This window comes from Zonotrichia leucophrys, chromosome 6, assembly GCF_028769735.1.
Source record: "Zonotrichia leucophrys gambelii isolate GWCS_2022_RI chromosome 6, RI_Zleu_2.0, whole genome shotgun sequence".
Taxonomy (NCBI): domain Eukaryota; kingdom Metazoa; phylum Chordata; class Aves; order Passeriformes; family Passerellidae; genus Zonotrichia; species Zonotrichia leucophrys.
Window position 1 is genome coordinate 6,856,301 of NC_088176.1, and position 21,881 is coordinate 6,878,181.

At 42.8% G+C, this 21,881-nt stretch overlaps 1 protein-coding gene across 2 annotated transcripts in view; it reads left to right on the forward strand.

Moving 5' to 3' along the window:
- The first annotated feature begins 3,977 nt into the window (after window positions 1-3,977).
- Window positions 3,978-21,881, forward strand: part of HSPA12A (heat shock protein family A (Hsp70) member 12A) — a 52,873-nt gene continuing 34,969 nt past the window's right edge. The window contains exons 1-4 of one of the 2 annotated variants that reach the window (XM_064716319.1): window positions 3,978-4,189; window positions 15,783-15,935; window positions 17,773-17,858; window positions 19,735-19,862. In XM_064716319.1, coding sequence (XP_064572389.1) covers window positions 15,920-15,935; window positions 17,773-17,858; window positions 19,735-19,862 — 230 coding nt within the window. In that variant the 5' untranslated portion in view covers window positions 3,978-4,189; window positions 15,783-15,919. The remainder of the gene's footprint in view (window positions 4,190-15,782; window positions 15,936-17,772; window positions 17,859-19,734; window positions 19,863-21,881) is intronic. The other variant, XM_064716320.1, reaches the window with a different exon arrangement.

Genomic DNA, 21,881 nt, shown 5'->3' on the forward strand with positions numbered 1-21,881 from the left:
GAGAACTGTCACACTTGAAAGTACTCTTGAGATAAGTAAGTGAGCCAGAGATCTGTGAGCACAACACACTTCAGTGTCTCCAGGCCAGCAGTTTTCCTGGAAAACCATCCTGCTGAGAAATGCAGGAGAACTCTTTGCAGGCAGTGATACACTTCCAACAGATATTGGGACATTGGAAATGAGAAATGTATAAAAGACAGGTGAAAATTATGCAACCCCCTCCTTTTGAAGAAACCCTTCATGTTCCTCAGTGCACAATAAGCTTCTTTATTGAAAGGCTGTGACAGTGATGAAGAGTTTTTCATTCTTTTCATCTTTGTAGAGATTTCTTGAGTCTTAAAATGAAAGGCTGGTTTTAGGGAGGGGGAAGATAAAATTGCATCTAGGGAAACAGATTGCCAGTTGGCTCTGTAATAAAAATAATTTCAAAATTTTTATTCCAAGAATAAGCAGAACTGGAGAGGTTAAAGTGCTGTAAAGGTGAAAAATTGAACAGCTGGAATGAAGGAGGAGACTGCAGTAACAGTTACACAGGTGACAAATAAAAACCAGGTATTGTATGTTTAGTGATGCTCCAGAAACTACACAAGAGGAAATTTTGAAGTCAGAAACCATTACTCTAGGAATTTTAATTGAGCAGATGAACACAGTGCTTGATGAGGGGTTCCTGAGCTGCCAAGATGCAAGGCACGCTCACCTGCCTTCTATTCTTTTGTTTTAAATGTGGTGTAGTTTATTTAAAGACTCAACTCTCCCTGGTGGCAGTACTGAACTGGGTGTTGGGCTTCAGTGGCTCACTGGTTCCTGTGTCTGTGATAATGTCTGGACATCTTGTTGCCAGGTGCATTGAAAACAATGTTCAAATAACTCTATTTCTTCCAGATCTCTGTGCCTGGTGTTTCCAGCTCACTGATTCTCAGTGCTACCCCATCACTTAGACTCTGGTACTCAGGAGTGAGAAGCACATAGCTCTTTTCACTGACCAGACACAGTTTTGTGCAGCTCTTGCCACGTGTGGGAATGGCTCTGAGAGGACACTGTGCTGATCTCCAATTCCCTCATGAAATTTTTATTGATGCTAATGGATAACATGCATGTGGGAGCTCTGCTAAAATCAGGGCTAGGTTAAGAAGCTGTTTGTCTTGTACTGTCAGTTTATGCCAGTGTATCTGAGCCCTTTGTGTGATGAATGGAATGGATTGAGGCTGCAGCTTTCTGGGGATCACCCAGGCTGCAGACAAAGAGTACAGAGTATTAAATCACTGCTTGATTGCTCCTCAGAGGTGTTCATTCCCAATAGATACAAGGGGGAATTACCAGCAGACACTGCCCCAAGCTCCTGCAGAAATCTTGCTTTTCTCCATGGTCAGAGTGGCACCATAACAACTGAGCTGGTGCTTGAGTTGAACACTGATGGGTGCCTTGGCTGTCTGACACAAAACCACTTTGATGTTTCAGGGTCAAAAAAAGGTTCTTCCTTTCTGCTGCTCCTCCTCTGCAGTGCACTAAGCCGGCTGATGTCAGCTTCCTGAGAAGGAAAGGAACTCTTGCCAGACCCACACAAACACTGACTCTTGGGCAAGGGACAAGCTAATCTGTAGGTACAGGTGTTCAGAGCATGTAGATGACTACTTGTGGCATCCTTTTCAATATTTGACCATCCATTTTTACATTTTGATCACTATATTTTGACTCATTTTCTGTGGTGCTTATAAGATAACCTTTAAAATCACAGATTCCAAACAACCTTGCAAAAGAACCATAAGAATGACAAACTTCCTATGGAGTAAATAATAAAAATGAAGCCCCAGGGCAGGCTCACTTGAGACAGTGACCTTTTCAAAAAGTGTTTTTCTTTCACATGAAATGTACTTTTTCTTTCATTTCCAGGAGAGAGAGATGACAAGAGAAAAAACTCCAGTATTTTATTGTTCTATAATTTATTTTTCTATGATTTTTGCCTTTATAAAACAAAATTAAAGAGGCTTTAGTTCTTAATTTAATATTTCAGATTGAGAATCTAATTTTACTTCAAATGCCTTTTTTTTTTAATGTGGTTCCTCTCATTAGGTCTTAAAAGGACATACTAAGCTTTCTGGAAAAGGGTCTAATTTCTGAAACTAGCAGTCAGTCACATGCCTTCAAATATTCTCCTTCTGCATTATTCAGAACACCTACAGCTGAGTGTGTAACTTAGGCAACCTGGCTTGATATTGAATAATGTAGTCACTGCCGTGGCACTCAGATGTCTGTACCCAGTAAATGCTATTTTTGTGTGTTGTCTTGTTGCTTGAGGGATCACAAAAAACTAGCCTGAGTACTACATTTTATTTCCCAGAAAGTATATGATTTGGATGTGTGTTTACGAGTTTCTTGGTTGCTTCTTTTCTTTTCCTCTGCCTTTGTTTATTACCTCAATACATGTTTAAAGCCTACCATTAATTGCTATTGAAGTGCATTTAATCTGAAGCAAAAGTTTCTGCTATTTAAGTCTCTTGTCAGGAAACCAAGTATTAGAGTTGTTTGGTTTCTTATTTCCGAGGCTGTTTAATGACAGCATAAATATTCAGCCTGACTCTGAATAGGTAATTAAAGCTGACTCTTGGCCAGATGTTCCCCTTTGTTGCCTGGCTTTGTGGAGCTGAGGGAAGAGCAGGAAGCTGCAATTCCAGTGCCCCTGTCCCACTGCTCGCTGTCCTTGCCTTTGGAAATTGTGGGAGTTAGTGAGTGTCCCCAAGGACAGAAGGTTTCTCCCATGAGAGCAGAGGAATGAGCTGCTGTCCCCTTGTCCCAGCATTTAGAAAATTCCGTTTGTGCAGCTGATTTTGGGAGGCGGGAGAAATGAGTTCTGCATTTTCCCCAGATGAGACAATGGGATTTCAGGATGAGACAGTCTTTTAAGTGTGTGCAGGGTGGGTGAAGGCTTTTGAGATGACTCAGGTGTGCAGATGTGAAGATATTTACAGCTTTAAATTCTGTGCCACACCTTCAGTCCTCAGCCGCAATAAAGCTCACAGGGAGCACAGCAAATGCCATTAGAGCAAAAAACCAGGGAGCAAATAAAGGGAGGTGCTGAGAGGCACCTGCAGTGTTGGGGCTTTGCTTCAAAATTCCATGGTCCTCAAGGGCTTCACAGAGATCCCACCTTGTGTGAGCAACAGCTTTGGTGAGGGGACTTGGGAGAATTTTGGGTGGATTTTACACTGTCCTGGATATCAGTGAGCTCCTGAGCCCAGGAGTCAGCAAGGACCGAGGCTGTGCCTGCAGTGAATGCCCTTATTTATTTCACGTGAAATACTAGCACTGATTTCAAAAGGCAAATGGCTGCTGAGGCTGGAAAGTAAAGGAGAATTATACCATGAAGCACGGGTGGACAAGAGGAAAACCTTTTCTGGCTTCAGGACTGTTGGGAGGATACCTGCTTTATGCTTATTCTCTTGCGTTTGTAATGGTTTGTTACTTAGTTTGGATAACTCTTAAACTTCATCCTGGATCGAGTGACAGACAGTAGGGGTGTCTCTCTCCCAGGTCCTGGAGACAAGTAGCTAAAAAATCACTGGAAACAAGAAGTTCTTGGCCTGACAGCACTGCAGAACCTCACTTCGGAGAGCTCACTCCGAAGACAAATATAAAGAATCCCATGCCGTATAAGCCACCCCGAAATACACGACGTCAGGGGACCCGTCCATGATTTCTGCCTGTCCGGGTTAGCTGTACCCACACCCCTGACGATCGGGGGAACAGCTGGGGTAACCTCCGCAGCCTCCTCACGCTGCATCCCTGCAGGACCCCGGCACCGAGCCGGGCTGTCACCCCCGGCCACAGACAGGGGTCTCTTTCTGCGGCTGTCACCGCGGACGGCTTTCCGCTTCGGTGGCCGTGAAATCCGCATCTGGGGCCGGCCGGCCCTCACAGGCGGCCCCCCCGCCGGTGCCGTCCTTGTGCGGCTGCGGAGCGGCGGGGAGGGGCGGCGCAGCCCCGCAGCCGGCGCGGGAAGCCGTCAGCGCCGGCCCGGCCGCGCAGCCGCTCCCCCTCGGCTCCGCACCGGCCGCAGGAAGGCGCAGCGGGGCGGGGACTACACGAGCAGCGGAGCCTCCCCCGGGGTGGGCAGCGCAGCTCCGCCGCCGGCCCGTGCCCCGGCGAGCGCGGCGGGAGCGGGCCATGTCGGAGGCGGAGAGCGGTGCCGCAGGTGAGGCGGCCCCGCCGCAATGCAGGAGCGCTGCCGGCTTCCCCCCGGCTCATGGGGGAAACGGTGTGGAGGAGAAGGGAGCCCCGTCCGGAGCAGGGGAGGCGGGAGGCGGCAGACAATGTCCCGGCTGTGGCCGCGCGGGCGGGGCAGGGCAGGGCCGGGCCGGGTTGGCGGTGCCCGGCTCGGGGGATGCCCCGCGGGCAGGGCCGGCTGAGGGAGGCGGCGGCTCGGTGCGGAACCCCCGCCCGGAGCCGGGCAGCGCCGCCGCTCCTCCACGTGCGGTGCCCGGGGAGCCGGTGCCGCACCGCGGGGGGACCCAGGTGACAAAACAATGCGGCGGCACGGCCGGGCGGCGGCGAGGCGAGGCGGGGCGGACGCCCTGGCCGGCGCCGGGCGCTGCGGCGGGCGCGGCATCCCCGCCGGACGGGCCTTTGTGGCTCCGTAACCCCGCGGGTCGGGGTCTCTCCCTTTCCCGGCAGAAAGGGCGCGGCCAGAGGGAGGAGGGCTCGGACTGGAGCTCGGGGGCTGCTGCTGACATAGAGGCAGCCCTCCTGTATAGCGAGAACCCTGATGCACTGGGAAAGAAAGACCTGGCAGCCGGGTGGGAGAGACGGCGCTGTCTGGCTGAGCGCCTGAGCATCCTGGCGCAGTCCCGGGGACCAGGCGAGGTGTAGGGGTGGGGAAAGCCCCACCGGTGCCGTTTTACCACGTTAAGGGGGGCACATGTCTCTGATTCTGCAGACTTGACTCGAGCTGAGCTGTATCGTGTTTTGCCTGGAACAAGGATGTTGTGGGTTTGATGCGTTTGGGGTTACCCTGCCCGATAGGAACCACACAGCCTTTGCAGGACGGGGTGGGCTCTCCTTGTGTGGGAACGGAGCTGGGGGAGGGAGGAGGGTTCCTAGGATACAAATGATATGGGTGAATAACCCTAAGGGAAATGCAGACTCAGCCTGATTTCATTCCATCTCTCCATGACTTCTTCCTCACTGTAGTCTGCAGACTTGAGGAAACTGCAGTGCTGAGCCAACGGCGCTGGCAGAAATGTATAGGGAAACTTAAACTTTTAAGTTTGATTATAGTAGGATTTGGGGAGCGTTTAGAATGACATAGCTTAATTTCAGTGTAAGTGGAATAATAGAGTCATAAAGTGTCCATTAAAAAACCCCAAACTAAACCAGAAAACACTACTTAGAAACTAGTCGAATCTTCAAGATCCTCCACTGGGTTCTTCCACCTCTCTACATCTAAGTGTTCTCTCAATGCTTCCTAAATGAAATCTCTGATGTCTGTTTGGTTTGAAGTAATCTGTAACAATTTTCTAGCATGCAGCTGACGAAGGGAAGAATAGACTGACAGGTTCATTTGTCTTTCAGATGACAGGGTATCACGTTTTGTGTTCTGCCGGGTTGCAAGGTTGGTGCAATGCAATACTGAAATGAAGTAACTTGTGACATAGGGAGAATCTGTGCAGGAGGGATTTGGTTAGAAGACAGAAGACCAGGTAGTAAAGCAATGATTTGTGATGCCAGAAATCTTTATGTTCTTTCCATGCGCTGGAATGCAGAGGCTGTCAGGGGAAAAAAAGGCTTGAGGGATAAAGTGTGATTTAGTGTGTGTTGTATTGACAGTATTGAAGCTGCAGCCACTTCTTGCAGCACAGTACAACGCGTAAAGGAAATGTCTGTATGTAAAATAGCTGAGTGCTGGATGCAGTGCCTGCCCATCATCTTTATAGCTCCACTTAGCACAGCACTGCGGTATCTGCAGCTTGCTTAGTGAAACTGTTCATACCCAGGAGCTACTGCATGTAAAGCTTCTAATTATACTGATTTTTGGCATTTTTCAAGCCTTTGGCTGGTAATTGGGTAATGCTGGTTGAGCTGACAAGTTTTCCTTCATGACAGGCACCCTGTAAGCTTTCAGTCTGAGTGTTTGGTTCACTCCCATGGGGACAGCACTTGGTGCTCAACAGATCTGCCCTGCTCTGTCCCTGTAAAGTCTCCCCAAAGCTTCAATCAGCTGTAGAGTGGCCCCAAGAGGTCTGTTCTGTCCAGAGGCATTTTCAGCTGATGCATTTCTGGGTAAAGGGGCTTTATCCTGGTCCACGGGGAGTGACCAGGGTTTCTGACAAATGCCACTGTCACCAGGAGCTGGAAGAGGATGCTGCAGCCTTGGATGTCAGCTCGAGTTAGAGCAGCCTCTGGGAGGGCAGGTCTGTGCAGCAAGGCCAGAATGCTGCCTCTGCTATAAAAGACCTGATCCCTTCATGAACATGGCAGGGTTTAGGCCATGTTTTGTTTTCTAACTGTGTCACTGCTGCTTTGGGTTATATGGGACTTGACTTGTGCTTTTTTTCTGCCAATGCTTCTTTTGTTGGTTGAGTTGATGTGACCTGCCATGGACAACTTTTCCCACTTTCATGGCAATGCTGTTGAAATTTTTTAGGCCCCTTCTGGACATCATATCTGCTGTTGCAATTAAGTCTGGATTTCTTTTCTTTTTTCCTTTTAAAGTTACAGATCTGGTCAAATATTTTAAAATTTCCAGTTACTTATTCTTCTAAGCTGTTCCAGGGGATTAATTCCTTTTTGCTCCCCTCTACTATGATTTCACCTGTTCTCTCTATAAATTCACAAAGCAGCCATCCCTTTCTTAAAAAAAATCTCAAGAATATACTTTTAACTTTAAAACAATAATATTTAAAGATCCCATTGTGTCAGTTTTCTGTACCTGAATTGGTTCTGCCTTTTGACGATGTGTCAGATGGGATTTCACAAGTATTTGACTTCAAAGAGCACACCAGTTATGGTTTCAGAAACTTCTCCCTGTGGCTGTTTTAGTCTGTAGGTATTGAGAAGAAGCAAATTACCTTTTTGGATTTTTAAAAAGCTGTGCTGGCTCCAAGTAAATGATAATGGAAAACGTGAAAGGAGTAAAAACAATGCACGCAAACAATGCTACTTTCAATTAGGAGGATGAGAACAGTCATGACCTTAATTTGGTTTGAAGCAGCATGACCTTTTTGGGGAGTTTGCATCTGTTCCTTTTTTGTTTTGTTTTCCTTAGGTGAACTAGCTGTTGATATTTTCATTATGCAGCTTTAGTGAAATCTTTGTCCTTCCATAGATGATTTCTTACACAATTACTCAGCTCTTGCGTGGCCCTTGTCACATTTCTATTAAACAGCCTGGCTGGTTGAAAAGGAGGGTGGGTGTTGGTTTTGGTTGTTGGTGTTTCTGCAGTGGTGAGAGAGGTGCCAGGAGGGCTTGCAGTTGTTTGAGGGATGAGCTCTGAGCTCCATGGGCAGTGGCAGTAAGTGGTACACTTGCTTCACAGATGTTCTGCTGCAGAGTGTGCAGCTGTTTGGTGCTGTAAGGTCACAGATGTTGGTGTTGCACTGAGGGAATGCTGCTGCCAAGGCTGAGCCTCGGTGATCTGCAGTGCCTGTGACACATCCACAGGCTTCCTCTCCCTCGCTGTGACAAGTGTCCTGGCTCCTGGGTCACTGCATCCAGTCTGCCTTTTCTCAGTGACCAGGCACATTTTTGATATTTATTGATATATATTCCTTAGCTCTCATTATCCAAAATGTGTCAGCTCTGGCCTGTGTGCTGTGCTGTTAAGAATCATAGTGATATGCATTTAAAATAAACAAATGCAAGTTTAAAATTTTGCTAGAACTGCTATTAAAACAGCGACTTTGCAGTGTTTTAAAATTAGCATGGCAGTGGTGATCTGTGTCAGTAATCAGTATTAAAACAGGAAATTCCTTCAAAGGCTGTCTCAGAGGGATTTGAGAAACGTTTTCATGTAAATGAGGAGGGAAATGCAGTCATTTCTAAGAAGTAAGCAAATAAATAAACAAAACTCCTCAGAATATGGTGGCCAGAAAGCCTAGAGTGCTTTGTTCTTCCCCCAGGAGTGCCTGAGGGGCTTTGGGAGCTGGGCTGGTGCTCCCCTGCCCTGGCTCGCTGCTCTCCCCTCCCCTGTGAGTCACTGGGTGCTCCCTGGCCCAGATCTGCAGCTCTGGTGTTACAGATTTGCAGGCTCTGAGCACATGGATCAGTTCCAAGGGTACCTACATCTGCAAGAATGGGAGACCTGGAGAGGATTTTGCTTTTAGCTTTTAACTCAACACTCTCAGGCTGTGCTCTGCAGATGCAGTTTCCGAGGAATATTGGAGAGAGATTTCTAGTAATCATTACCAGTTGGAGTCCAGAAAAGTGTGGATGTGAATGTAGTTCAATAATAGCAATTCCATGTCATCTAAGGGAGTTAATCCCCATTCTCTCTCTGAAGAAAATCAGTTCCTATTGCAGGAGCCTGCCCAACCTGCACTAGTTTCCTTGGGCAAGGAAGCAGAGATAAATTATTCTCCCTTTGCTACTTCCTTTGCCCAGAGGGAATGATCTGGGAACACAACTTCAGTTTGTCCATTTCTGGATACATCCCTGCTTCTCAGTGCTATTCAGGACCAATCTCTAGGGTGGAAGCAGCTTCTCTCAAAGGGTTTTACAGTCCTGAGTACTCTGTGTCCACCTGTCCCTGTGAGGTTCTGTGCATTTGTATCCATGCTTTCTTTTTTTCCTGTTCCCTGTGAGGTTGAAGAGTGACTATTTGGGTGTCTCTTTCCTCATTACAGGGATTGGGATATTTTTCTCTCTCAAAAGACCATAACACCATTAAAATAACAGTTTCTCAGTGCATCCTTGCCCCTCCTTTTGTCACTGTTTGGGAAATGTGACCACGTGGTCAGTTTTACCATCATTTGAGGATTCTAGATGCCTTCTCCATAATTAAAGATCAGAATACCTGTGATTAAACTGGGCTGACTGGCAACTAGTCCCATTCCCTGATGCCAAACAGATCCAACAAATTTAACATCTATTTCTCAAGTTTCCATGGATACCTGAGCAGAGCACTGCCAGTAATCAGAACGGCAGGGCATGCCACTTCCAGCAGCTTTCAGTGCTGGCACTGTGCAAGTGCTGCATTCAAAAATCACCTTTTGTAGGAGCTCTCTTGCTTACTCAGCTACTCTCCTGTTACGATTTTAGCCACAGGAACTCCTTTGAAGGTTGTGCCAGGGGCTTGTCACCGTGACAGTGTAAATTTGCAGTGGTTTTCTGGCTGGTCACTGTGGTCTGTGCATGCACTGTCATGGCACTTGAGCATAACCCTGATGGGTGTTAGCATAAAAACCTCTGGAAATGGATTTTGGTTGGTGACTCCGTGATTTTGTGATCTACTCTGCAAATACTCATCAGGTAATTTCTTCTTTTCTCATAAGGTATTTTTTCTTTAAGCCTGGTAACTGGATTCGAGACTATCAAATAAAAGAAAGAAAATCTGGTTTTTGATACAGCAATGAAATATTGCTCAGGAGATAATCAATAGCCATAGACTATGGTTTCATAGATGACTTTGCTAATGACTTTTCAAATGTGATACCTATATTTGACATTTTGTCATAGTTACTGTTCCTTTATTTTTCCATCTTTGAACAAAATTGGGTTTAATAGCCTTGAAGAATATGAAGGGATTTATATACAGCATCACTCATGCTGACTACTATAAGTAATGGCTATTCTAGTTTGGCTTTTCTTTTTACCCTGCCCCCTGCTTATCCTTTTTTTTTTCCCCTGTGAATTCATGAGAGTGGTTGGTTTTCTCTTGTCAAGGCTGTGTAAATGTGTGAATCATGTTAAGCCTTCCAGAAGATTGTCAAAATGAAGACAAACATATTCAAATTTTTTTCCCAATTCATGTTTTAAGAAAAAGGTGTCACTACATTCATCCAGCTTGATGCATTCTGAGATGATGTTCCTGAATCAAGGAATGCTTGGAAACTAAATAACCTTTTTGCCTTCTAAGTGAACAAATTCCCCCCAAAATATTCTTATTCCTGTGTGCTGGATGCACAGTCTGAAAAGCTGAACAGTGATTCTTTGAATACCTTGATTGAGAAATGTAGGATTGCATTCTTTTCAGGATACAATTGTATCTTGACATGGTTCTTAAATAGAAACTTGTAGTAAAACATGTTTATAACTGCAATATTTTGATCTTGTTTTTAAAAAGAAAAATCAGTGAACCAGTCCAGTTGAGCTGGGAAATGGTGATTTTCTCAAAGACAGTAATTAACATCACAAATGTTCTGTTTTATGAGCATGGTCCTGGGAATTAGAGCATAATCTCAGTAGTGCCATTCCTGACAACCTTTCAGTGAGCCAAGTGGAGGAGGTGGATGAGGGCAGACATGATGATGGAGGAGAAGCAGCAGGAAACCTTTTCCAGGAAGGTTTCTTTTCACCTGAGTTCTATACATCTTGGGGTTTGTTTTCTGTTCCTTACCTGTTCCTGGAAGCAGCAAGGGAGGAGGTGAGAGGTACAGGAAGGCAGTGCTTGCAAATAGTGCAGGAAGTGTGAAGGAAGCAAATTCAAAGAAGAGCTTGTTGAAGGGAGAGAAGTTTAGTTAGTGTGCACTGAAGGTGTCTCTTACAGAACTGTGCCAGGGAATATTCAGGGAAATCACGGAGAATTGTCTTTTACCACTCTGAGCTGCCAGATCTGTTGTTAACCCACCCCTATCACAGCATAACACCTGCTGCCTTTTGCTGGAGGTAAACCAGGATCAGAGTTGTGTCTCCTGGCTGTGGAGGAGCTGGGATGTGGGAAGAGAGGGATCCCTGCAGGGCACTGCCGGTGAGTTCCCCTCACCCCAGGCTCTGGGGTGTGAGCAGGTTTTGAGCACACTGCAATCCCATCCGGGGTGGGGAAGGAAATGGGAGGGAAAAGGGAGCTGGCTGATCACAGAAGCTGGAAAACTCTCAGGGCATTCAGGGTGGAGCTGGATTTGGCACCTTGCAGTGTAGAGGGTGGAAGGGTTTGAGTTGAAGGCAGCTTAAGGACACACGGAGCTGTTGGTGAGGAGCTGCTGAGGCATCACACACCCAGTGAGCGTGATTGCTCAGCTTTAGTCCATCTTACCAAGCATTAGAGAGATCAGATGAATTGTAAGTAAAGTGTTTTAGCCTATGTCCTGTCAGATAGAGGAGGAGTGAACATAACCCATGTGGCATTTTCAGGAGGTTATTGCGAGTTCTTGCGTGTTTCTTTCATCTCAAATTAAGTTCACAGAAAATTGGTGGCGTCTTTTGGTCTCCCATTGCTGCTGAGGCTCAGGGAAATTAACTTTGTCCACAGAGTGAGTGATGGGATGAAACTGGGGTTGGGTTTTGATACTCTTAACAATAATGGTAAAATCTTAAAATTACCTTAGAAAGCGTTCATAGTGTAGTCAAAATGTAATCCCTCTAGTCAAAGCATAATTGTGATGGGAGACAATATAGAAGCAATAAATGGAAAAGGTCAAAGTTGTAATGACAAACATGTCTTATTTTTAGAATTCTGTGCAAAGTACTGGGAGATTTTTTATTTATTTTTTTGTTACTTAGGAAATCCTTGTGCTCTAATTGGTATCAGTGCAATGAATTCCAGTTCTTCGGGGGACTAGATATTATGAAAGGGTATCAGGAAACTTGGATTTGTATCAGAGATCAGCTATGGCTGTGTTCTTGGAAGAGAAGTGTGTTGCAGTCTTCAGCAAACCAGCTGGATGCCTGCTGGCATTTTAAAACAAAGAACTTTAATTGATGGTCATAACAGTGGTTCCATTGGTTTCAGTAGGAACAGAAGGTTCTTACTTCTGCTATGAAATATGGGATCTTTTTATTATGCATAAGAATATTTTAAGATTTTTTTGCTTCTCTCCATCTCTTTTTTTATTTTTCTGTAATTATTTTAAAAGGCCATCTTTGTATTTACAGTAAAATGCTCTAGGTTGTCACATTGCATTTGGAAGCTCTGACATTTTGTTCCTAATGCAAAGGAAAATCTCAGCAATAGGAAAAGCTGAATAAGGTTTTCTTCATCAGTGCAGCAGTTGCCAGCTAATAGCAATATGGTAAACCCTTCTTTTCTTGGGCAAACATCATTAGGAAGGTTTGCTTGGGTCAAAATTATTCTGATGCTCAAATTTTTTGAATGAAACATAATGGGTTTATTCCATTTTTTTTGTTGCCTGATAGCTAATCTATACCTGTGTTTGGTTCAGTACATCCTTGTTTCCTTTTTATTTCCTTTTTTTTTTTTTTTTTCCCTAAATTTTAAATCCAGATGTGGTGCCTGAATGGGAAATAAAGAATTTGGCTAAGATTTTGGTATTACCCACAACCTGACTGAGAGCAGAGCAGTGTATATACACACAGCAGCATTCACCTTTACCACATGCTGGAGGCTGGAAATTGCAGACAAAGGGCCATGAGATGCTTGCAATGTTTGATTTGTGACACGTTCAGTGTGTTCATGGTGAGTTCAGTTAACATGGATTTATTGGAGCCACAAAGATCAGCTGCAGTAGTGACATTTTTAGTAGGTCTAATGCATCCAACTTCCCCTGTGCACCTGGATCAGCAGCCTACAAATAGCTGAGATGGGATGATTTGGCATTTGGAGCAGTGGCTGTGCATTACACAAATCAAAAAGAGTTATTGCAGCTTTCCTTTTGAGCCAGGGTGGTGTCCTGCACCACTCTCAGCTGGGAGTTTGGAAAAGGCTGTGCTGGGACTCGCTGATGTCTTTATTGTGAAAGCACTTACTAAAATACTGGAACTCTGATCTGAAATGGAGAATGGTATTGATCCAGTTGTTGATTCAGAAAATTGTGGGAAGAGTTTGTGTTGGGTTTGTGGCCACTCTGTCAGGACAGCAATACAAATTTACTTATGATTGGGATATAACACAGACAGGTGTTCGGGCGTGTTCTTACAGATGCTCCTTTGCTTATTCTTTGGTTTGTGAAACAGCTGTAGGAGAGAGATCCAGTCACATGGGAGTGAGGTCTGAGAAGGTTTGGAAAGTGCAACTTCTCTGGTGAATCCTTTGCTTTTGTAGCCATCACTCCAAAGTAATGCAGAATGTACCTGAAATGGTTTCTGATGGCAGACTTGGGGCTTGAATCCTTATTTCTTCATTTTTAAAAAGTTGTTTCTTTTCCATACACAGAACTGGTGACACGAGGCACATTCAGAAATGTCCCTCCTTCCCTGGAGTGACAGCATTTCTGGGCATCATGCTGCACAGCCCCACACCCTGATTCCCAGGTTCCTGATTTACTTGTCCTGTTAAATTCTCCCTGGTGAAAAAGCCCACTTTAGCTTATCCATTGTTTATGGCACCTGGGTTAGACAGAATCCTCTGGCATCTCCTTCACTGAGGAAATGAGCAAGGTCCATAATATATGAAGCAGAAAATTTTACTGATGCCTTATGTAGCTGAATTACATACAGATGAAAACTTTTTCAGACAGATTTCTTATAGAAGAAAAGTTGAACAGAAAAGAGAAGATTTTGTGTGGCTGCTGAATTTTTTTGTTTTTTTGAGTACCACCTTAGTGGCTTGTGACTGGGAGGTCCAGCAGTGACCCTTCTTTAGCTGCTGGCTTGAAGCTGATTTTCTGGGACTGTATTGGTCCATGGCTGGCTTATTTAGTTGTTCCCTAAAGTTCATTTATCCAGTCCTGAGTAGGAATGTGTGGCAGGGGCTCTCAAAAATTCAGAACAGACTGATGGCCTTCCAGCTGCCATTAACTGATCTCTCTAATTAAATAATGAGCTTGGTCCTGCTCTCCAGATCTGTCAGAAAATCAGATTCAGCTGAACACGCAGTCAGTGAAATATCCACACTGCATCAGCAAAGTTTTTATAAATGTTCTGGACTTTGCTTTTAGTCTGCATTCTTTGACACTTAAAGGTTAATCCTTCGTTGCATTTTGTCAAAATCTACAATGTTGCTGATCATTTACTGAAAAACAGAAAGAGCTAAACAGATTAGGGATTGCAGGAAACCACAGAAAATAAAGTCTTGCATCTGTTTAGATGAAAAGAAGGATTAATTTAAATTAAGTCTGCTAAACCAGCAATTGGAGCTAATGTGATAATGGACATGATTTCATTATTAATACAATATCATCTGATCTCATAATTTTGCTAATTCTGTAATGGTTTGGGAGCCTTCTCTGTTTTCCCTTCAACTTCTGATCACCTTAAAAATGCACAAGGTGTTCTTTGCCAATTGCTTAGATTAGGACTTAAGTCAGAAATCCTAATGTGTTCAGATTTAGTCTATACATATTTATTGAAATTATCCAAACCATATTCCAGGTTAATATTCAACTCAGAAGTAAATATAAGAACTTTTATTCAAGAAGATTGCATCATATTTAGAAAAAGAATATTTTAAATACTGGTTTGTTTGAGGACTTATTTAATTTGGATTCTAAATCAGATTCCTCAGTTTAATTTGGTGCGTAAATTGGCAAGAATTTAAGTGTTTATTTAGTGCATACTGTTTAGCTGTGTTTTTGTCATAGCATGTAGTTTGACAGAGATAAAGATCCTTAGTAAACATGGAGATAAAGCTGGAACTTGAGCTATGTAGAACATTACTTGATTATGTTTTTTTGTTGCAGAAGCCATAATAAGTCATTCTAAGTCATTCTAATTCTAGAACTGTTCCAAATACCCTCATCCTATCCAGGACAGTCTAAGCATCATTTTTCAGTTTCATGGTTGCAAATCAGGTTCCTTGGAACCCTTTTCCCATTCTCTGGCTTGGAACAGATGCTTTTGTTTCTGTCAGATCAACCAATCACACAGTGCTTTAGAGATAAGGGATTTTTAAATATCCTGGAATATCCATGCATTTACTGTTCTTCAGAACACAGCTGTAAAAATTGTTACGCATGCACATTTTTTCACCATGGAAACACTAACTCAACAAAATACGAAAGCTCCCACATAGACAAATATATTTTACACCTTGCAGTTCAGATGGGGTAGATAGTATAATGTTACAAATATCTTAATTTCATTTGCTTTTAACCTGCTGAGAAGTTTTGCCATTAGATCCAGGATGCATTGTAGAATTATTTTATTTAGCTGGGTATTTGCAGGAGGAGCCATGAAGGCAGTGCAGGACAGTCATGGGTTTGGAAGGGTCTTTTTTATTAATTAACTAGAATTAATTCTTGGTAGAACACCACCAAAGTCAATGGTTTCATTGGATGGATGTCAGTATTGCTCTGGATATTTATTCACTGCTCTCTGAGATACTGAAATGTGTATCCTGTCACAGAGAATTTTCTGAGTTGCACACAGAGATAAAAATAACTTTTCAAGGCTGATAGCTGAAGACAGGTTGGAAAATGCACCTTAGAAACACAGAGTAGTTTGGGGGGTTGGAAAGGACTTTGAAGATCATCTTGTTTCAACCCCCTGCCATGGGCAGGGACACTTTCCACTGGGCCAGGTTGCTCCAAGCCCTGTCCAGCCTGGCTTTGAGCACTTGCACAGCTTCTCTGGACAACCTGTGCCAGTGCATCTCCAGTGTCACAGTAAAGAATTTCACCCTGATGTCTAAATGTCTAAATCATATCCTGATGGAAATCTACCCTTTTTCATTTTAAAGCCCTTACCCTTTGTGCTGTCATTGCCTGTCCTTGTAAAATGTCCCTTTCTGACTTTTGTAGGCCCCCTTTAGGTACTGGAAGGTGCTCTGAGGTCTCCCTGGAGCCTTCTCTCCCAGGCTGTCCCCACAGCAGAGGCGCTCCAGCCCTGTCATCATCTCTGTGGCCTCCTCTGAGCTGCCCCAGCTCCTCTGTGAAACATGAGTGCCGAAACAGGTAACCAAAAAGTGGCAAAGTGAAACACTGAAAGGACATGGTTGGATGTCTGCATTTTGTGCTTCAAATCAGCATAGTGGCAAAGTGAAACACTGAAAACACATGGCTTGATGTCTACATTTTGTGCTTCAAATCAGCATCCTAAGTGTGGGTAAAGTGCAGGTTTCCAAAGATGTTGAGTCAGTGTTGCAATGTCCTGCTCTGCTCAGGAAGTATAGTTCAGCCAGGAATTACAGCAGGATGCAAGGAATGTATTTTGTTAGTTATTTAATTATATTTTTTTCTGTGCTGAGATACTGTTTTTCAATTCTAAAATAAATACCATGTTGCTGGTGCAAAAATTTAGAGGTAAAAATGGCACAAAGGAGGCTGATAACAGCATCTGTTCCAAAGATGTCTTAATGAACAGAGCAGATTCTGTGCTTGTCACATTTGGCCTGTGACTTTTTGTACTTCACTGCAAGAGGAGTAACTTAATATATTCCTGGAGAATTTGTGTAGAAAATGCAAATACTGTGCTTCTGCAAATACTTCTAAAAATCAGGCTGAACATGCATGTTATATCTTCAAGAAATATATGAAGTTTCAAGAGAAAAATTAAGATTTGGAGGAAGATTTTTTTTCCCTGCAGGCGAATTCTCTCATACTTGCCCACTGCAGGGTTTTTGAATCTTCCCTGGGAAACAAGACATATTTGATTGCCATTTTTCCCTATGTAATTCTGAGGTCTTGGAGAGCCAGTGTCATCTTGGAGTGATGCTCTGAATTGTCAGTCATGTCTAGGCATTACATGCTATGAATAAACGTGTGATGGATCCAAGTAGGCGATAAAAATACATTGAAATGTATTACTTATTATTTAATTGTTATAAATAATGTTCAGAGGCCTATTAAATCATTCTGCTTTACATCTAATTACAGCTTGTATTCTGTGGAAGAGAATTCAGTAAGCACTCAGGGCTTAAATTTTGGAGCAGAGGGGTATGAGCATGGACAGGGTGTGGGGTACCTTTTGTACGTTCTATTTTGATAAACTATTGCATTCTTCATAAGAGTACAGATTATATATAAATCCATCTAAGCCATCAGTGCTTAATTTGTTTTAAGCCATTTCCTTTTCTATCATCATCAATGTAAATGTAAGAATGAAAAATAAAATGAGTGCACTACAGTGTTTGTCACTGATTTGGTCTGTGCCTTTAAATGAAGTTTTAGTATTGTATGCCGGGTAGAAATATTTCTTTGATGACTTGTTAATAATGCTTTCCTTTTTCCCAGCTGGATTCTGTCCTGCAGTAGTATTAACAGCTGCAGGATGTTCCAGTGCAGGGTGTAGTGAAGGATAAAAACAGAGACAGTATTGGGAAAGTTTCAGAATAAAGGCTCAGGATGGACGAATTGCAGCTTACTCTTCCTGCTTTCTCCAGTTGCTCTCAGCTCCTCTTTTTCTTGTAAATGGGTCTGTCTTTTTGGATCTCCCAGCTTGTGTTTAGTTTCTGCATTCATGCATTTAAATCCTAGGCAGTGTGTGGTGCTCAGGCTGCTTGTACCAACTATGATTTTTGAATATGTGTAGGAAGACTTTTAAGATTGCACATGACAATGTAATAAAAGAATGGTAATAGTCATGAAGGTCAGACAGACATTTTAAAACCAAAACAACAGTTGTGTCTTAGCATGTTTTAAAGGCAGAACATGTTTTAGATGGCAGCTGTGGAATTTGCTTTGTGTTTTAGCAGATTCTTTACAACTGGAAAACAGTTTAGCAGTGTGCAAAGTAACTGTTGTATTTACTCCTTCTGCTTGCTGACACTGATGGGTGTTTGCTTCCTTTTAGATGCAGTTTCCACATCTGCTTACTCATCACCAGCCAAAAGCTTGGGAGACCCTGGAATAACTCCACTGTCTCCATCACACATTGTGGTAAGAAATGCACTCTTGAATTATACTGCATGCTTACATCACCTTCTCCTGCCTAATTTCTTTAGAGTTGTGATTTACCCCACACTGATTCCCTTTATGTTATCCATAGTAGTAAGTGAGATTTTGGTCACACTGGAGTTGCTGACAGAGCTCTGATTCCTTTCATTGGGCTCCTGGTTTTGCTGGTTTTCATTTGCTAAACTCATTGATATAAAAATATGCTCCTGCATATCTTTATATCAGAGGGGCTTCTTGATCCTCAGGGTTCCCAAGGTCTGTCCCTGTCTTTATCACTGATTTGTTTAGGCAGCCCCTGAAAAGTATTCTTCCTTTCAGAAAAAAAAAAAATGGAGGATATACATGGTACTCAACAGTAAAACCCAAATTCTCAGAGAAAAGAATCTGCCCAAAGAGAGAGAGAGATGTAGAAGCTCTAAATAGAAGTAACTGGATTTATTTCTTAAGGAGAATAGCCACTTCTGTAAGCTTTTAGAACCAAGAGCATGTCCCATAGGTAGTGTGGTTTAATCTCTTGTACATTGTGCTAATTTTGTTGCTAAACTCCTATTAAAACTAACTCCCACCCTTTTTTAAGATCACTTGTATGATTTGTAACACAGTACATGCACAGTGTGCTTTATGTTATTGCAAGGGATTGTGTTCAGAACACATTTGTATCCTTGTCAGCCTATGGTGGAACACTGCCGTAGCTTTCTGATCCAAATTCAGAATTGTGCAAAAATCCATCTTCAGGATTTCCAGTGCTCTCTCCCATAGTTTTTGGCTCTTATTCCCTTCTTTCTCTAAATACTCTTGAAATTCCTCTTTTACTTCTGTCACACTGATGAATTACATCATATTTCAGTTCAATTTGCTCCTTAAACTTTGAGGAAGACATTGCCTTAGTTGAAAAACTTTCATTAGGAGAATCCAAACAAGTCTCTTATGATTGGAGCCAAAACTTGTTGCTCTTGTTTCTCCATTTCAAGTAGCAGGTGTATGGGGAGATCTTGGAAAATGTAGGGAGACAACAGGAATGTGCAGGAAGTGGGAGGTGTGGAATTAACAGAGATCTGTGGTGGAGCACTGCCCAGAGAGTGAGGCCATGAGGCAGCTGCTCTGTGAGAGGTATCATCACCTGCTTCCAAGTGTTTCTGAGTACAGGCTGAGCAGTCCTGGTGGATTTAGGGCAACAAGGCTGGTGAAGGGTCTGGAGCATATTGCCCTGACTGTGCTTTGCAGGGATTGCAGGATTACAGGTGAAAGGCAGGAGAAGGATTCAAATTCATCATGAGCAGCTGAACAGCTTCCCTCATTCCAGCACAGGCAGGAGGAGTGCAGCACGTAGTGCTGGCTAAATGGGTGTTGTATAAATTCTGCTTTGTAACATGGGATGTAAACCTTATTGCTGTGGTTTGGGTGGGTTTGTCTCTGTTATTTTTGAATGGTAATTGTATTTCATCTTCATGCTTATGATATAGTTAACTCCTAAAACCACCAAGTAGGTCCCAAATATATCACATGGATGGACAAGTTCTTCAGTTGATCAGTTCAAGAAAAAATCAAGCAAACCAGCCCCAAACCCCTAAGTTTTAATAATACAGCATAAGAGGTATTCCAGAAATGAGTGTGAAGGAAGCTTTGAATAGAAAATGATGTCTAAAAGGCTCTAGCATATATGTTGAGTCATGCACTGAATTTCCAATTCCATTGGAATGTGCAGCTTTCTGGTATCAACTTCAGTCACAAGGGCAAATTTAGGGAAGTCCTCATGGACTCACTGAAGAGATATGAAGGTCTTGCAGAGCAGAACTTGTGGCAGGTTACAAAGATTCTAATCAGTGACTGTGTGTGTTTTGCTTCTGCTGTTTAACAGAAGGACTCTGATGCAGAGGATGCTGTAGAACAGTTATTTCTTGTTGTTGTGGCTATTGATTTTGGCACAACTTCCAGTGGCTACGCCTACAGCTTCACCAAGGAGCCAGAATGTATTCATGTAATGAGGTAAGGGCTGCAATGCAGCATTTGCTTTGTGGCAGTAGCCATAGATATTTTCTGCAGGAGCCTGAAGTGTCTGGATTTGTCTGGCATTATCACAGTGTGCAGATTTCTCATGGTTATGACTTTTTGTTGCATCTTATTGTATTCTGATTTGCCTTAGCAGTCTATGGGAGCACATCCCCTTTCTTATTTTGCTGAGGTTACAAGATGACAGAATAGAAGGAGGAATCTGAGTATTCAGAATTGTTCAGGGAGCAGAGTTAATAAGTAAGTCAGGATGCCCTTATCTCAGACACTGATTTTCTAAGGTCATGACATTCAGGAGCTGCCCATCCCCTGGAATCACACTGTGTATAGTTGGGTGTACAACACCTGGTTATTTGCACTGGGAGTTCGTTTGGCTGATGTAAACTTTGTGGTATTAAATCTGAATCAAATCTATGACAATGGTCCATTGAAGTTGGGAAATAAGCAATCAAAAGGCATGAATGTGAAAATGAAGGTTTGATGTGAAATCTGGCTGTGTTATATGTGTGTAAAGGACAGACTTTAGATGCTGTGATGTAGGGAGTTTTTTATTTTTTATTTCTTTATTAAATCAGCACAATATAACTCTATGCAATCACAAATGCAAAAACTGTTATGGCAGCTACCTGGGATGTTTGCCCTGCAAACCATTGCTATAATATTTTATAGTATTTTTAAAATTTTATTTATAACTTAAAACATATTTAATTCTTATCATAGTATACTTAAAATTACTAATGAGAGCAAGATGTAGATAATTTTAAACATAAAAAATTCTATATGGAAAGCTCAACCATAGCTGTTCTTGTAAATGATGCTGCTGTTGCAGAAGTAGGTACTGTGCTGTAATGCTGAGAACAAAAGGTCAAAAAGCCTAATTTGCTGCAGTCCAGTGTGATATACTGCATTTTTCTAAGCAGAGGTGGTGGCTGAATGCAGCTCCCTAAATCTCAGCAGACACTATTGATTGTGCAATCAGCCTGCATAGTTGGTTTGTGTATAGCTGCACACTAATGCAGCTGAGGGATTTAAAATACTGTCTAAAGGAAAGTAAATTTAGAAATGGTACCCTGCCATCCAGTTGCAAAGATATCTGCCTTTTGCAGGATGGACAAGTAATGTTTTCCAGGTCTTTTCTGCATTTCAGCCATGTCTTGTTCTCTGAGCAGCACAGGAAGGTGCACAAGGCTGAAGTGAAAGGACGCACCCTGTGTTGCTGCCTCAGACGGCTCTCAGGGTGGGCAGGCTGGAACCCGTGTTTATCAATTCCTGTTCTCTTTGGCAGCAATTAATTAATTAATTAAAGTCCTTAAAGAAGTTTGATGGAATGAGAGAAAACATCTCTAAGCTGTGTCTGAGCAAGCCTAAATTGTGTTTGGAACAACTCTGTGTTGCTCCTGTAAACGCTGGAGGTTTTACTGTGTGGATTCACTGCTATTTCTGGGAAAGTCCTTGAAGTGCCTTGGGCTCAATTTTACCTTAGGACCTGGTTTTGCTGCTGGATTCACAGAATGGATTAGATTCTCCTTCCCTGGGGAAATCCCTTCTCCTTACCAGGCTTCCTGCTGTCAGTCACTGGGACATTGAAATCCAGATGCTGAGATTATATTCCAAATCTCAGTTGGCATTTTGCTACTTGTGGTTCAAAATATGACATTTTACTCCTTATGCAGTAATGGCAGCATGACTGTGATTTCAGAGCTATGTAGCTGTGATATGAGATACTGAAGTTGAAAGAAATGAAATTAATTACTTTATGTGTTTCCAACTAGAGGGGAGGAACTTTTTTGGGGGGGTGTATTCATATTTCCAACAGGTATTCCAATCAATGGCAAATATTTTAATACCAAGAATTATCTTAATTTTTTAAATAGATATTTCTCTTTGGAAAGGATTTTGACAAGATATAATTGAAACAGACTTACTAAATAATATATGTAATATTTTTATATATATTTATATATATTAATACTCATGAAATCATGAAATTCAATC